This window comes from Anomaloglossus baeobatrachus, chromosome 5 (genome assembly GCF_048569485.1).
Source record: "Anomaloglossus baeobatrachus isolate aAnoBae1 chromosome 5, aAnoBae1.hap1, whole genome shotgun sequence".
NCBI classification, from domain to species: Eukaryota; Metazoa; Chordata; class Amphibia; order Anura; family Aromobatidae; genus Anomaloglossus; species Anomaloglossus baeobatrachus.
Window position 1 is genome coordinate 495,149,003 of NC_134357.1, and position 16,578 is coordinate 495,165,580.

The 16,578-nt window shown below is 44.4% G+C and overlaps 1 protein-coding gene across 1 annotated transcript in view; it reads right to left on the reverse strand.

Moving 5' to 3' along the window:
- The window catches only part of PIK3R5 (phosphoinositide-3-kinase regulatory subunit 5), a 126,251-nt gene that overhangs the window by 43,448 nt on the left and 66,225 nt on the right, over positions 1 to 16,578 (reverse strand). The window contains exon 2 of the mRNA XM_075350758.1: positions 4,501 to 4,625. Coding sequence (XP_075206873.1) covers positions 4,501 to 4,612 — 112 coding nt within the window. The 5' untranslated portion in view covers positions 4,613 to 4,625. The remainder of the gene's footprint in view (positions 1 to 4,500; positions 4,626 to 16,578) is intronic.

Below are 16,578 nucleotides of genomic sequence, written 5' to 3' on the forward strand. Positions count from 1 at the left end.
GCAGTGCAGTGTGTGAAAAATGACTTTCTCACGGTACTGAGAAATATCATATCACTTCCCTTATTTGTACAAATTAAGTTTGTTACCTAATGCAGAATGCAAGCGACACCATGCGGTATGCCATAAAATCTATTCATAACATTAAAAAAAACAAGTTTCATCAGCTGATAGGCCTACAGCAGGTGAAATAAGTATTGAATACATCAACAATTTTAAACGTAAATACAGTGCCTACAAGTAGTCTTCAACCCCCTGCAGATTTAGCAGGTTTGATAAGATGCAAATAAGTTAGAGCCTGCAAACTTCAAACAAGAGCAGGATTTATTAACAGATGCATAAATCTTACAAACCAACAAGTTATCTTGCTCAGTTAAATTTTAATACATTTTCAACATAAAAGTGTGGGTCAATTATTATTCAACCCCTAGGTTTAATATTTTGTGGAATAACCCTTGTTTGCAATTACAGCTAATAATCGTATTTTATAAGACCTGATCAGGCCGGCACAGGTCTCTGGAGTTATCTTGGCCCACTCCTCCATGCAGATCTTCTCGAAGTTATCTAGGTTCTTTGGGTGTCTCATGTGGACTTTAATCTTGAGCTCCTTCCACAAGTTTTCAATTGGGTTAAGGTCAGAAGACTGACTAGGCCACTGCAACACCTTGATTTTTTTCCCCTCTTGAACCAGGCCTTGGTTTTCTTGGCTGTGTGCTTTGTGTCGTTGTCTTGTTGGAAGATGAAATGACAACCCATCTTAAGATCCTTGATGGAGGAGCAGAGGTTCTTGGCCAAAATCTCCAGGTAGGCCGTGCTATCCATCTTACCATGGATGCGGACCAGATGGCCAGGCCCCTTGGCTGAGAAACAGCCCCACAGCATGATGCTGCCACCACCATGCTTGACTGTAGGGATGGTATTCTTGGGGTCGTATGCAGTGCCATCCAGTCTCCAAACGTCACGTGTGTGGTTGGCACCAAAGATCTCGATCTTGGTCTCATCAGACCAGAGAACCTTGAACCAGTCTGTCTCAGAGTCCTCCAAGTGATCATGAGCAAACTGTAGACGAGCCTTGACATGACGCTTTGAAAGTAAAGGTACCTTACGGGCTCGTCTGGAACGGAGACCATTGCGGTGGAGTACGTTACTTATGGTATTGACTGAAACCAATGTCCCCACTGCCATGAGATCTTCCCGGAGCTCCTTCCTTGTTGTCCTTGGGTTAGCCTTGACTCTTTGGACAAGCCTGGCCTCGGCACGGGAGGAAACTTTCAAAGGCTGTCCAGGCCATGGAAGGTTAACAGTAGTTCCATAAGCCTTCCACTTCCGGATGATGCTCCCAACAGTGGAGACAGGTAGGCCCGACTCCTTGGAAAGACAGGTAGGCCCGACTCCTTGGAAAGGGTTTTGTACCCCTTGCCAGCCTTGTGACCCTCCACGATCTTTTTCTCTGATGGCCTTGGAATGCTCCTTTGTTTTTCCCATGTTGACCATGTATGAGTGCTGTTCACAAGTTTGGGGAGGGTCTTAATTAGTCAGAAAAGGCTGGAAAAAGAGCTAATTAATCCAAACATGTGAAGCTCATTGTTCTTTGTGCCTGAAATACTTCTTAATACTTTAGGGGAACCAAACAGAATTCTGGTGGTTTGAGGGGTTGAATAATAAATGACCCTCTGAATAAACTTTTCACAATTTAAAAAAAAAAAAAAAAGAAATAACATTCTTTTTTGCTGCAGTGCATTTCATACTTCCAGGCTGATCTACAGTCCAAATGTCACAATGCCAAGTTAATTTCGAATGTGTAAACCTGCTAAATCTGCAGGGGGTTGAAGACTACTTGTAGGCACTGTATATTTCTAAATGTGCTATTGACATTAATGTCTCACTAGATGTTGGAAACAACCTATCCCATCTACACAAGCAAATAAATCAAACCATACATGTCCATAAATTATGTTATATGAAATAATGAGAAATGACACAGGGTACAAGTATCGGACATATAAAGAGAGGTGCATAAAGTCATGGAAAGATATGACACCAGCTGAAATGTATCAGTAATTAGAAAGTATTCCTGCCACTTATTGAAAAATAATATCAGCTGGTTCAACTGATGGCTTGTTAAAAAGGTGTCTCATTACTATGGTGCTACACAAGAAACATCTCATGATGAGTAAAACCAGTGAGCTGTCTCAAGACCTTTACATTATTTAAATTGTTGCAAAACATACTGATGGCATTGGTTCCAGAAGTATTTCTAAACTACTGAAGGTTTCAGTGAGCACTGTTGGGGCCATAATCTGGAACTGGAAAGAACTTAATTTTACCATAAACAAAAAAAACAATAAGTAATGCACTCAACCTCCATGGCCAGTATGACGGTCACCACACAAGACTCCATTGCTGAACAAAATGCATGTTCAAACTTATTTACCGTTTGCTCAATAAACCGAGGTGCATGATGTGTACGGTATGGGAGGGAGGGAGGGAGGGATGGTGGCGTAAGCATGGATTTTGTTTTACTGTATATGCAGACATATATGTTGTTGAAAAACAATAAGAAAAAATATCTGATTTAAAAAAAAAAAAAAAAGTTTGGTCAACAACATTTAGACAAGCCTATGAAATACTGGAAGAATATAGTCTGGTCAGATGAGACCAAAATATAAATCTATGCCATAATACACACTGTTTGGGGGCCAAAAGACACTGATCACCCCATATACCCATACAACAGTGATGTTTGGAGGTGGGACCATCATGGTGTGAGACTGTTTTTCAGCATACGTCACTGGCAAACTTCATATAAGGCCCCTTTCACATGTACAAGCATTAAATGCATGTGTGTGACAGTCCGTGGTGCAGGTCTGTATGGCTGTCCATATGTCCCTGTTTGTGTGCTATCCATGAGACATCCGGATAGCACACGGACAGCATGAAATTGTATACTTACCTGTCTTCGGTGCTGCTGTCACATTTGCTTCCGGGTCCACAGTCAGTGCAGTGTAGTGAATATTCATGAGGCATAATGAGCAGGACCCGGAAGCAGCAGGAGCACCAGAGACAGCAGCACCAGAGACAGGTAAGTATAAAAATCTATTTAATTTTAGTGAGTGGGTGTCCTCTGGCCAAAAACGAATATGTCGGATATGCGTGTGCTCCACATGGACACATGGTCAATATCAAAACATGGCCGTCTGAGCAAACCCATTGATTTTAATAGGTCTATGTGTGTCCATATCTTCAATACATGTGGAAACGAACACCTCATGTAGCGGAAACACGGATGTGAAGGGGCCTAATTTAAGGAAGGATAAATGGACAAATGTACCAACACATTCTTGATAAACATCTGCTGCCATTTACTAGGATGATGATTATGAAACGAGGCTGGACATTTTAGTAAGACAATGATCCCTAACACACAGCCAAGGAAACTCTCAATTGGCTTCAGAGAAAGAAAATAAAGCTGCTAGAATGGCCGAGCCACTCACCAGACCTGAATCCAATAGAAAATTTATGGAAGGAACTAAATATCAGAGATCATAGACCTTCAGGATCTGGGCCAAAATCACACCTGAGCAATGCATGGCACTAGTTTCTCCGTGCAGGAGGCATGTTGAAGCTGTCATCACCAATAAAGGCTTTTGAACAAAGTAATAAATACATTTCAGAAAGTGTGATCAATTCTTTTTCCTTGTGTCATTTCTCATTATTATACATATCTTAATTTATGGACATCTATGGTTTAATTTGTGTGCCTGTGTGGATTTAATGGGTTGTTACTGACATCTGGTGAGAAATTCATGTCAATAGTACCTTTAGAAATATATTTACTTAAAAAAATTGGTGACTTGATCAATATGTATATTTTAATTGATCTGTATAGTTTTGAAGTTCAGTTTTTATAATGCTAAGTCTAGTGGACATTTTTGACAAATAACAGGTCCTCGTTGAGATGGAAATCTTCCTGGCTGCAGCCACCACTAGGGGGCGCGTAAGAACTTGTGGAAGACCTTCTAATAATGAAACTCAATAGTAAGATATTTAGCAGTAAGCTCCTTTGCTTCAGACACAATTTTCCCTTTCTGTATCAGGAAAAAAGCTGCAAATGCCAAACATTTTTATGAAAATTTCACAATTCAAATTTTGGCGTTAAAAGCAATGTGATAGAAGGTGCACATTCACTTTTTAGCTATATACCAGGTCATTGCTGGAAAGTTTAAATTAATTAAACTAGGCTTTAAGAGTTTTTTTTCTAGGATCATAAAAAGGTTTAGCTTAGGTCTGAGCTGCAATACTGCACACGGACTATGGATAGGAGTGGCGCTGTCTCGAGGGTGAAACACAGACTTGGTTTCTTCTAATCTTGAACATTCACTTTTCCATTTTACACTAGCTATGGTAACAGAGACCTTTTTTTTGCAGGGATGAACAGGAACACCAACACAGGTTGTACTATTTTATGAATATAGCTCATACTGTCAGTTACAGAGATCTTACCTGTCCAAGAGGAGGCGGAGGGGGAGGAGGATCCGGCTGTTGCGCTGAGCCCGTGCAGACACCTCTCCAACGCATGCTGAATCCTGTCCTCGGTGCAGGATGTGTTCTGCATTTTAAGACATGTCCTAGAAGAAAAAGATTCAACAAAACATTGTAATCCTGAGCACTAAATCGAAAAGATCTGATCTTTACACTTAAAGAGAATCTCTTAGCAGGATATCTAACTAAAGATATAAGTGTGAAGCCTCTTTAATGTTTATTACATGCACACCTTTCTAGTAGAATTTTGTGGAGTTAGTGAGAAATCTAATTTTAAAATGTTATTCTCATACCTCCGAACTTTTGAAGAACGGAAAGAGGGACAAAGTATGCGGCGCACGCAGCGTACAATTTTGGCCACGCCCCTAGCCACACCCATTTTTATATATTTTTTTTCTCATTTCTTTATACAGTAGATTTATAGGGACAAAAGAATCTGACTTCTTCCTTCACCTACATAGAGGTACAGTATATATCTATCTATATCTCTACGTAGCTGAATAATCTGCTTCTGGCTTCTCTACCTGCAATACAGGTCAAGATTACCAAAACCTCCTCTGTATTAGGCCTGTTTCACACATCAGTGAAAAACACAGCCATTTTTCACTGACGTGTTAATACTGCATATGTTCCTCCATGTGCCGTGATTCACGGCACACGTGGGTTGTCCATGTGCAATCCATGATCCGTGCGCTGTGATACCTGATAGCAAATGGACGTATACTCACCTGTCCCCGCTCCTGCTGTCCGTGGTGCTGAAGAGTCCCACGATGCAGCATCCAGTTGCTGCTTTGTCTCTCACCTCTGCAGCTACTTCCGGGTCAGCTGTGCCTGCATAAATGAATATGCATGCCAGTAATTGGCCGAGCAGGAAACTGCGGAGAGCAGAGGCCGAACACAGCGTCGTTGGAGAGGGGTAAGTTTAAAAAGCTTTTTATTTTCAATGTCCGTGTTTTTCTGGTATGTGTTTCACGGACCACTCCATAGTGTGGTCCATGGGACATCAGTGATGCCAGAAAAAAAATGGACATGTCTCCGTGTGGAGCACATGGACACGTGTGTATGCCGCACAGAGACACGGTCAGTGAAAAATCACTGATGTGTGCGCAGACCCAATGATTATAATGGGTCTGCGTATGTCAGTGATTCTGGTACGTATAAAAACTAGCACATACGTACCAGAATCACTGACGCGTGAAAGAGGCCTTACAGTGTAGGCAGTAGCTCACTGGTAGAGCTGCTGCCTATGGTAGAGCTCCCAAACTCATGGGTTCAAGTCCTGTCTTGGGTAAGCAAAGCAGATGAGAATTCAATTTATGCACTGAACTGAACCAAGTTGTTTTATTCACTGCAGTGAGGGGAGGAGTCATGAAGAGCGGGACTTTTCTCGCATTGCATTTGTGCGAGTTATACGGTCATGTGAGTGTAGCCTATGGGTGACTTCTGCTAGGAAGCCACCTACTATCTATACTTAAAAGTATAGCGTAAAAGCCTCGGCGGAGGAGCCAACACTAAAATGTAAGTATCCCGGTGAAGCACCTTCAGAAGAACGACCGGTGGTGTTTTCCTGAAGCAGTTTAGCCTTAAGCGGGCTTTACACGCTACGAGATCGCTACAGCGATCTCGTTGGGGTCACGGATTTTGTGACGCACATCCGGCCGCTGTAGCGATCTCGTTGTGTGTGACTCCTAGGAGCGATTTTGGATCATTGCAAAAACGTCCAAAAATCGCTCCTCGTTGACATGGGGATCCTCTCCCAATTATCGCTGCTGTCGCTTGGGCGAAGTTGATCCTCGTCCCTGCGGCAGCACACATCGCTACGTGTGACGCCGCAGGAACGAGGAACCTCTCCTTATCTGCCACATGCCAGCAATGAGGAAGGAAGAAGGTGGGCGGGATGTTCGTCCTGCTCATCTCCGCCCCTCCGCTTTAATTGGGCGGCCGCTTAGTGACGTCGCTGTGACGCCCAGCGAACCGCCACTTTAGAAAGGAGGCGGTTCGCCGGTCACAGCGACGTTGCCGAGCAGGTAAGTACGTGTGACGCTGCCGTAGCGATGATGTTCGCTACGGCAGCGATCTACACATATCGGCATAACGATAGGGGCGGGTGCTATCACGCTCGCCATCGCTAGCATCGGCTAGCGATCTCGTAGCGTGTAAAGCCACCCTTAGGGTACATGCACATGATCAGGCCGATCTGCATCCTGGATGCGACGGGTCCTGACCTGCAAGGCCGCTAGTCTCCTCACCAGAAGATTGCAGCTACTCGTGCCCACAATCCGGGCTCGGCCAGTTGCGGTCTCTTGTTGTGTTCTCCCTGCGGAGAACACTCACATCTCAGCAGTAAAGAATGGACATGCTGATGCTCAGGAAGCCGCACCGCAGGTCAGTTTTCACTGCGGGAAAAAAAGCACAGTGGGCACAGGATTTCTAGAAATCCTATCCATTATGTTTGTACTGCACAACACAGCGTTTTGGCGGCAGTGAAAACACGTTGCGTCCAAATCGCTGTGAACCCTGATCGTGGGCACGCAGCCTTAAAGACCCTTTAGGTGTGTTAGTGGTTAGTGTTGAAAAGACACCGTGTGCACATACCCAAATAGAGGATTTTTGCAGCAAATCAATAGTGATTCTAGTCTTTGTTGTTTTCCACATCCAACTAAACCTTAAGGGCAGCTTTGCACGTTGCAACATCGCACGTGCGATGTCGATGGGGTCAAATCGAAAGTGACGCACATCCGGCGTCACTTTCGACATCGTAGTGTGTAAATCCTAGATGATACGATTAACGAGCGCAAAAGCGTCGTTATCGTATCATCGATGTAGGCTCTGACTTTTTCAAAATTACGCTGCCGCTACAGGTGCGATGTTGTTCCTCGTTCCTGCGGCAGCACACATCGCTGTGTATGAAGCCGCAGGAGCGAGGAACATCTCCTTACCTGCCACTGCCGGCTATACGGAAGGAAGAAGGTGGGCGGGATGTTTACATCCTGCTCATCTCCGCCCCTCCGCTTTGATTGGCCGCCTACCGTGTGACGTCGCTGTGACGTTGTACGACCCGCCCCCTTAGAAAGGAGGCGGGACGCCGGCCAGAGCGACGTCGCAGGACAGGTGAGTGCATGTGAAGCTGGTGTAGCGATAATGTTCGCTACGCCAGGAATCACAAGATATCGCTGCTGCAACGGGGGCGGGGACTATCGCGTGTGACATCGCAGCATCGGCTTGCGATGTCGCAACGTGCAAAGCCCGCCTTAGGCCTCATTCACACGTTAGTGTTTCCCATACATGTAACAGTTTTCATGGATACCACAAGTATCCATTATAACTATTGTAACTGGTGATGAAGCACGCTCGTTACTCGATCTAGCATCGGAGCATTCGGACACGTCTCGAGTAACGAGTAAAATGGAAGTCAATGGGAAACTCAAACATTTTTACACTCTGGCGTACCTAAGCACCCCGATGCTCAATCCAGTAAGGAGCAGTGGTGCGCACATTTGCCCATCACTAATTATAACCTATAGGGCTGCTCACATGTTCGTGTTATCTACATGCACGGTGTCCGTTCAACGCACATGGAGACAAATCCTTTTTTCTCCATCAGTATGGTTGACAAGGGCCATTACAAGTCTATAGGTCCATGAAAACCATGTACCGCATCCGTGTCCCGTCTGATAAGATGACACACTTAACCAAATCACTGATGACACCTGTAGTTTTTTCACATACGTGTTTTATACAGACATGTGAAGGGGCCTTAGCATTCACTTTCCCTAGACATACAGTGCTGGCCAAAAGTATTGGCACCCATGCAATTCTGTCAGATAATACTCCGTTTCTTCTTGAAAATGATTGCAATCACAAATTCTTTGGTATTATTATCTTCATTTATTTTGCTTGCAATGAAAAAACACAAAAGAGAATGAAACAAAAATCAAATCATTGATCATTTCACACAAAACTCCAAAAATGGGCCAGACAAAAGTATTGGAACCCTAAAGGCCCCGTCACACTAAGCAACATCGCTAGCAACATCGCTGCTAACGAACAACTTTTGTGACGTTGCTAGCGATGTTGCTGTGTGTGACATCCAGCAACAACCTGGCCCCTGCTGTGAGGTCGTTGGTTGTTGCTGAATGTCCTGGGCCATTTTTTAGTTGTTGCTGTCCCGCTGTGAAGCACAGATCGCTGTGTGTGACAGCGAGACAGCAACAACTAAATGTGCAGGCAGCAGGAGCCGGCTTCTGTGGAGGCTGGTAACCAATGTAAACATCGGGTAACCAAGAAGCCCTGTCCTTGGTTACCCGATATTTACCTTTGATACCAGCCTCCGCCGCTTTCACTGCCTGTGCTGCCGGCTCCTGCTGTGTGCACATGTAGCTGCAGGACACATCGGGTTAATTAACCCGATGTGTGCTGTAACTAGGAGAGCAAGGAGCCAGCGCTAAGCATTGTGCGCTGCTCCCTGCTCTGTGCACATTTAGCTGCAGCACACATCGGGAAATTAACCCCATGTGTGCTGTAACTAGGAGAGCAGGGAGCCAGCGCTCAGTGTGCGCTGCTCCCTGCTCTCTGCACGTGTAGCTGCGTGCACTGGTAACCAAGGTAAATATCGGGTTGGTTACCCGATATTTACCTTAGTTACCAAGCGCAGCATCTTCCACGCGGCGCTGGGGGCTGGTCACTGGTTGCTGGTGAGCTCACCAGCAACTTGTGTAGCCACGCTCCAGCGATCCCTGCCAGGTCAGGTTGCTGGTGGGATCGCTGGAGCGTCGCAGTGTGACATCTCACCAGCAACCTCCTAGCAACTTACCAGCGATCCCTATCGTTGTTGGGATCGCTGGTAAGTTGCTTAGTGTGACTGGACCTTTAGCCTAATACTTGGTTGCACAACCTTTAGCCAAAATAACTGCGAACAACCACTTCCGGTAACCATCAATGAGTTTCTTACAATGCTCTCCTGGAATTTTAGACCATTCTTCTTTGGCAAACTGCTCCAGGTCCCTGAGATTTGAAGGGTGCCTTCTCCAAACTGCCATTTTGAGATCTCTCCACAGGTGTTCTATGGGATTCAGGTCTGGACTCATTGCTGGCCACTTTAGTCGTCTCCAGTGCTTTCTCTCAAACCATTTTTTAGTGCTTTTTGAAGTGTGTTTTGGGTCATTGTCCTACTGGAAGACCCATGACCTCTGAGGGAGACCCAGCTTTCCCACACTGGGCCGTACATTATGCTGCAAAATTTGTTGGTAGTCTTCAGACTTCATAATGCCATGCACACGGTCAAGCAGTCCAGTGCCAGAGGCAGCAAAGCAACCCCAAAACATCAGGGATCCTCCGCCATGTTTGACTGTAAGGACTGTGTTCTTTTCTTTGAATGCCTCTTATTTTTTCCTGTAAACTCTATGTTGATGGCTTTTCCCAAAAAGCTCTACTTTTGTCTCATCTGACCAGAGAACATTCTTCCAAAACGTTTTAAGCTTTCTCAGGTAAGTTTTGGCAAACTCCAGCCTGGCTTTTTTATGTCTCGGGGTAAGAAGTGGGGTCTTCCTGGGTATCCTACCATACAGTCCCTTTTCATTCAGATGCCGACGGATAGTACGGGCTGACACTGTTGTACCCTCGGACTGCAGGGCACCTTGAACTTGTTTGGATGTTAGTCGAGGTTCTTTATCCACCATCCGCACAATCTTGCGTTGAAATCTCTAGTCAATTTTTCTTTTCCTTCCACATCTAGGGAGGTTAGCCACAGTGCCATGGGCTTTAAACTTCTTGATGACACTGCGCACCGTAGACACAGGAACTTTCAGGTCTTTGGAGATGGACTTGTAGCCTTGAGATTGCTCATGCTTCCTCACATTTTGGATTCTTAAGTCCTCAGACAGTTCTTTGGTCTTCTTTCTTTTCTCCATGCTCAATGTGGTACACACAAGGACACAGGACAGAGGTTGAGTCAACTTTAATCCATGTCAACTGGCTGCAAGTGTGATTTAGTTATTGCCAACACCTGTTAGGTGCCACAGGTAAGTTACAGGTGCTGTTAATTACACAAATTAGAGAAGCATCACATGATTTTTCAAACAGTGCCAATACTTTTGTCCACCCCCTTTTTTATGTTTGGTGTGGAATTATATCCAATTTGGCTTTGACAATTTTTTTTTTTTTTTCATTGAAGACAAATTAAATGAAGATAATAATACCAAAGAATTTGTGATTGCAATCATTTTCAAGAAGAAACTGAGTATTATCTGACATAATTGCAGGGGTGCCAATACTTTTGGCCAGCACTGTACATATTGAATGACAAATTGAGAACCTTTGCTATGTTAAAGGGCTTGTCCACTACTTTTACATTGATGGCCTATCCTTAGGATAGGTCATCAATGTTAGATCGACCGGGGATTGACACTCCTCACTCCTGCTGATCAGCTAGTCACGGTCCTGGCAGCGGCAGCATGAAATGCTTAGTTCCGGAGTGTCTCCGTCTTCTGATAGTGGCCGCGGCCAAGTACTGCACATCCGCACACTATTGATCTGAATAGGAGGTGAATGCGCAGTACCCTGCCGTGGCCAAAATCAGAATACGGGGTAGCTGAGGAACTAAGCTTTTCCGGCTGCCACCGCTGGTACCAAGAGAAGCTGATCGGTGGAGGTGCGGAGTGTCAAACCCCAGCTGATCTGATATTGATGACCTATCCTAAAGATAGGTCATCAATGTAAAAGTAGGCGACAAATTCTTTAACTTTCTGGAGCAGTTTTGAAGTGGTTTGTGAAGTGTTTTGGAAGAGGGGTTTGTTTTTTAGTATTTAGATTTCACAGATTCCTTCAGGATCCACATTAAAGAATTGACATGGTCACATGGTCTTTTTTTTCTAACAGATGTTTTTCAAAATATTCTTAAGGAAAATAAAAAGAAATAAGTTGGTTTGGAATAGAAATGAGGGGGAACAGTTTTCCAAGCCTTTTTGGATGTGGACTTTAGATAGCTTTTTGTGGAAAATCCAAAGTGTCAATTTATGTTGTGGATTTTTTTTTTTTATGAGAAATTCCCCTTTTTCCGCAGCATTATTGTGATAAATGTGTGCATACCTATTAATCATAGATATAATACATATTCTAAATATGGGATGGGAATATGTTATTTTAATATTTTAAATTGATGAAAAATATTAGAAAAAAATATTCATAAAATAGCAATATTTATCAGAACAACATAGGTCTCCATAAAGGCTGATTTACATGCTGAGCTCCTCGGCCGGGGACTGGAGTTTTATTATTAGCACAATAGTTGTGCTCTTTTTGGCAGCCTAGTGTTGAAACATTGGATATCTTCAAGTGCTAGGAAAATCCCGGAGTAATTTCTGTGAATGGGACATTATCACACTGTAAATGGCGATTATAAAGTAAGATGTGAGGCGCCAGCGTTTACAACTTCCTTCTTTCTTATCTAATAGTGAAAAAACCCAAACATTTGTATATCAGCCTGAACAGACGGAAAGGGGAACAAACGTAGGAGTAAGGGCAACAAAATGTTGAATGTGGGTGACCATTTAAAAGGCAATATGTCATAAGTGTCGGTTGTGGACTTGATCTGTTTATTCCTCTACAACTGATATATTGTGGGGGCCTAAAGGAGTCCATACATTGCTCAACTGAACCCACCAATATTTGTTGTATTGGCTGGCTGCCTAATGGGTATTAGGGTCATCAAATATTGGCAAAAAGAAGGGATATCCATATTTTATTTTAACATGTCTTATGCTTTGCTCCCATGGGAGCCCATTTCCCATTCCGCACTTACAGAAATTTGCTGAGTGAAATAACCAAATGGTTAAAAAATTATTTAATGTGTGTGACCAGATTTAAAGTGTAACCATAATTTTTATCGCTGCCCCTTAATTAAGCTGTAGCTCCTAGTGGTGATAGTACCGGGGAAAAGGACTTGGGCATAGTAGATCCCAGATTCGACATGAGCCAAAAGTGTGGTGCTGCAGCTAAAAAGGTCAAAGAAATTCTGTCATGTATCAAAACAAGAATTTAATCTAGATCAAGAGCGGTCATTATTCCCCTATACTCTGCCCTGGTCAGACCCCACCTGGAATACTGTGTACAGTTCTGGGCGCCCCAATTCAAGAAAGACATCGATATATTGGAGCAAGTCTAGAGAAGAGCAACCAAGATGGTAGAATCTCTGCAAACTATGTTCTATGAAGACCAGCTACAAGAATTAGGAATGTTTAGTTTGCAAAAGAGATGTCATGTGATGTTCAGGTCCGCACTTGTGGGGTGCCCTGGTGGTGACAGACTTTGTTCACATTGCAGGGTCCGACAGGCAACCTAACCTCTCCAAGTTGCTCCGCCTCAGCCGGGCATTGGCTGAATCTTTTATCACTGCTTTCCAGTCCTGCAGGAGTAAATTTCTATGGCGTGGCGTGCGGCTCTTTGAGACTCAGGTTGCTAATTTCTAGTCAGGTGTCTCCTCCCTATTTAAGATTTGGGAATCTGTTTGTTGCTGCTGATTATAGCATCACCTTATACTCCTGGGATTCCGGTCTTTGTGGCGAACTTATTCTTGGTGACCAGTAGTTTGCTGTTTGAGTGGTGTGGAAGATTCCCCGTTGTGAGTTTACTTCCTTCCTTATACTCCTCCTGTACATGTGCAGTCTCCCCTTTGAAGCTGTGTTTTAATATGTACAAGTTTCTATTTTTTTTCCTGTCCTGAATTTTGAAGGTGTGCCCAGCACGCCCCAAGACTGGGGGAGAGGAGGAGTAAGAACAGGGCATGGATAGGAGTCAGGGTCACGCTGAGGGATCACACCTCTCTGCCATCAAGCGTAACTCTAAGATAAGGGACATTACAGGGACCTCAGTCTGAGGGCCAGTTTGGTGTCCCTATTTAGTAATTTCATACCCCGTGATAAGAGAAGGCTGAGAGGAGACTCAATAGCGGTCTACAAATATCTGAAAGGTGGTCACAGTGCAGAGGGAACCACCTTATTTGTATTAGCACAAGAAGCAATGGGGTGAAACTAAAAGGTAGGAGATTCAGAATAGACATTAGGAAAAACTTTGAGAGCAGTCGGAGCAGGTAGTTAGATATGATGGCCCTTGAGGTTCCTTCCAGATCTACCATTCTATGATTCTATGAGGCTCTGTTAGGCTCACCTGGTGAGGTGGATTCATAAAGCCACAGGTAAGGATAGACATACAGACTCGGGGCATTGGCATAACAGGCAAAAATTCACGTGGAACAGTAATGATCCGGACAACAGGCAATGGTGGATGACAGACAAGCAAGCAAGGCAGGATACTCCAAAAGCCACAGAACCAAGAGGAATAATGAAGAAGAAAATGACAAACCTGAAGCAGAATAACAGTTTGTAATTCTTATAGCAAATGATAGATTGACCAGCAGGTCACACAAGCAGTAGATATAAGTTATAGAAACCACAGTGGATTTCAATGTAATATGATCATATCATAATAACAGTTAGTGATGCTTATAGCAAATGATGGGTTAACAGCAGCTCTAAGAAGCAGCAGCTCTAATAACAGTTTGTAATTCTTATAGCAAATGATGGATTAAGTATCAGATCACAGAAGCAGTAGATACAAGTTATTAAAACTACAGTGGATTGCAATGTAATATGATCAGATACTAATAACAGTTAGTGATACTTATAGCAAACGATGGGTTAACATCAGCTCTAAGAAGCAGCTCTAATAACAGTTTGTAATTCTTATAGCAAATGATTGTTATCCAAGTGGGCCCTAAAAGGCCTTGGAAGATTGTCATTGAGGAATGCCAGGTTACTTGTAAGACCCAACGTAGAGAACAACAAATGATGGTGGCCATAGCGGAAGGGACTGGAGCTTGGTCCTGAAGGTAAGATAAGTGCGTATCATTCTCAATAGAAAGTCTGTGGGTCTGTATAACACTTTACATGAACTCATTCAGGTGCTGAACACTTTGGCCATGTGGTTTGAGTGATTGGTGGAGTTCTCTGGACCTGAACCCCCACTTATCCCTTATATTTTCAGGGAAATTCTCTTCTTGAATATTTATGGGATAATCACAGCTTATGCTATCAGTGATCCTGATTAGTCACAGCCCATTTCCCCACTGTAATCCATATAAATACACTCCCCATTGAAGTCTGTATATATTTACATAGATATAATCCACACAAAAATATTTAAAAAGGGTATTCCCATCTCCAAGATCCTATCCCAATATGTAGTATAGTTCTCCTGATTAGGTATGTCACTTACCTCATGTGCAGGGCATTACAGTAGCTTACGTATCCCCATTTATGACCACTAGCAACTAACTACCTGTCACTATAGGAGTGGTCATAACCATGGATACCTAAGCTGCAATGCCCTGCACATGAGGTAAGAGACATGGTGTTACGGTTGCTGCGAGCACTGGAGACTATGTCCAGATTTCTTGCTACTGCACATGTGCGAGCGCTGGAGACTAAGTCCAGATTTCTTGCTACTGAACATGTGCGAGCGCTGGAGACTAAGTCCAGATTTCTTGCTACTGCACATGTGCGAGCGCCGGAGACTAAGTCCAATCTTGGAGCCATTGCACATGTGCGGGTGACATCATCGCTGACACGAGGTCACATGTCTCTGACACCTTCTATGCCGATTGGTCGCTGGTCATGTGCTTGTGACGTCTTGCTCGGTGATAGGCCAGCATGACGTCACTCCTGTCGTTCTGGCAGCGGATTGGCTCTGGTGTCCTCCATCTTGGATGAGGCACAGAGTCTATATAAGACCCTGACACACGCCGCATGGTGCTCAGTCCTCTTGGTTCATGCATATGAGTAGACGCTCTGTGCGCGTTCCTCTAGGCATTCCTCTGTCTATGCTAGGTGAGCGCTACCGGCAGGGTAGCGTTCTTATACCTTACAGCTTCGGCTGCTGTCCGTATCCTTACCTCTTAGGGGAGCGGACATAGGCAGGTGCCTGAGGCACATGGTCTGGCTGGGCCTTGTGATTCTACTCGTAGGTGGACGTTGCCGCTAGGGTAACGTTCCTTATACTGCGTCTGGCAGTTGTTCGTATCCTCGCACACTAGGGGAGCGAACAGAGGTAGGAGCTTTGTGCGGCTTACGCTGCTGTTCGTCTCTTTTGCACCACTAGAAGAGCGGACCTAGGCAGGTGCCATATCTAGTGGTTCGTGTCCTCGCACACTAGTGGAGCGAACGCAGGTAGGAGCTTTGTGCGGCTTACGCTGCTGTTCGTCTCTTTTGCACCACTAGAAGAGCGGACCTAGGTAGGTGCCATTTCGCACACATTGCCTTTGTCTCTGATTATTAACAGAGATCATTCCACACACCCTCCAAGTAAGGGAGGAATTGCTTTACTTACTTATTATATCCTTCTGTGAGTTAACAGAGGTATTGCACTCTGCCATAGTCTGCAGCAAAGTCTTTGCACGGTGGACCCTGACTGTCTGATACTCCTTTCAGTTATTATCAGACAGCCCCCCGTAACATTAGGACTGAGCCAAGGGTCTGGCAGTTATGGCAGAATATCAGCAGTTACACCGTTACATACAAGTACTTGAGTCACGGCTCAAGAGTATAGAGGATAAACCTCAGACCATGGTGACATCTGCACATGATCCTCGACTTGCTCTGCCAAACAGATATTCTGGCGATGCCAAATCATGTCGTGGTTTCATTAGTCAGTGTCAGATACACCTAGAGGTCAACTCTTCTCGCTTCTCTACGGAGAGGTCCAGAGTAGGCTTTATCATCTCCTTACTTCAGGACAAAGCCTTAGAATGGGCGACTCCCCTATGGGAGCGCTCTGATGTGGTTACTCTGAGACATCAAGACTTTCTTGATGCTCTTAAGGCGGTATTCATGGGTCCGCAGGTTACCCATGATGCGGCCCTGAGACTGTTAGATCTATCTCAGGGTTCGTTATCCACTAGTTCTTATGCCATTGCTTTTAGAACTCTGGTGGCAGAACTAGATTGGCCAGAGAAGGTGTTGATTCCTATCTTCTGGAGAGGGTTGGCAG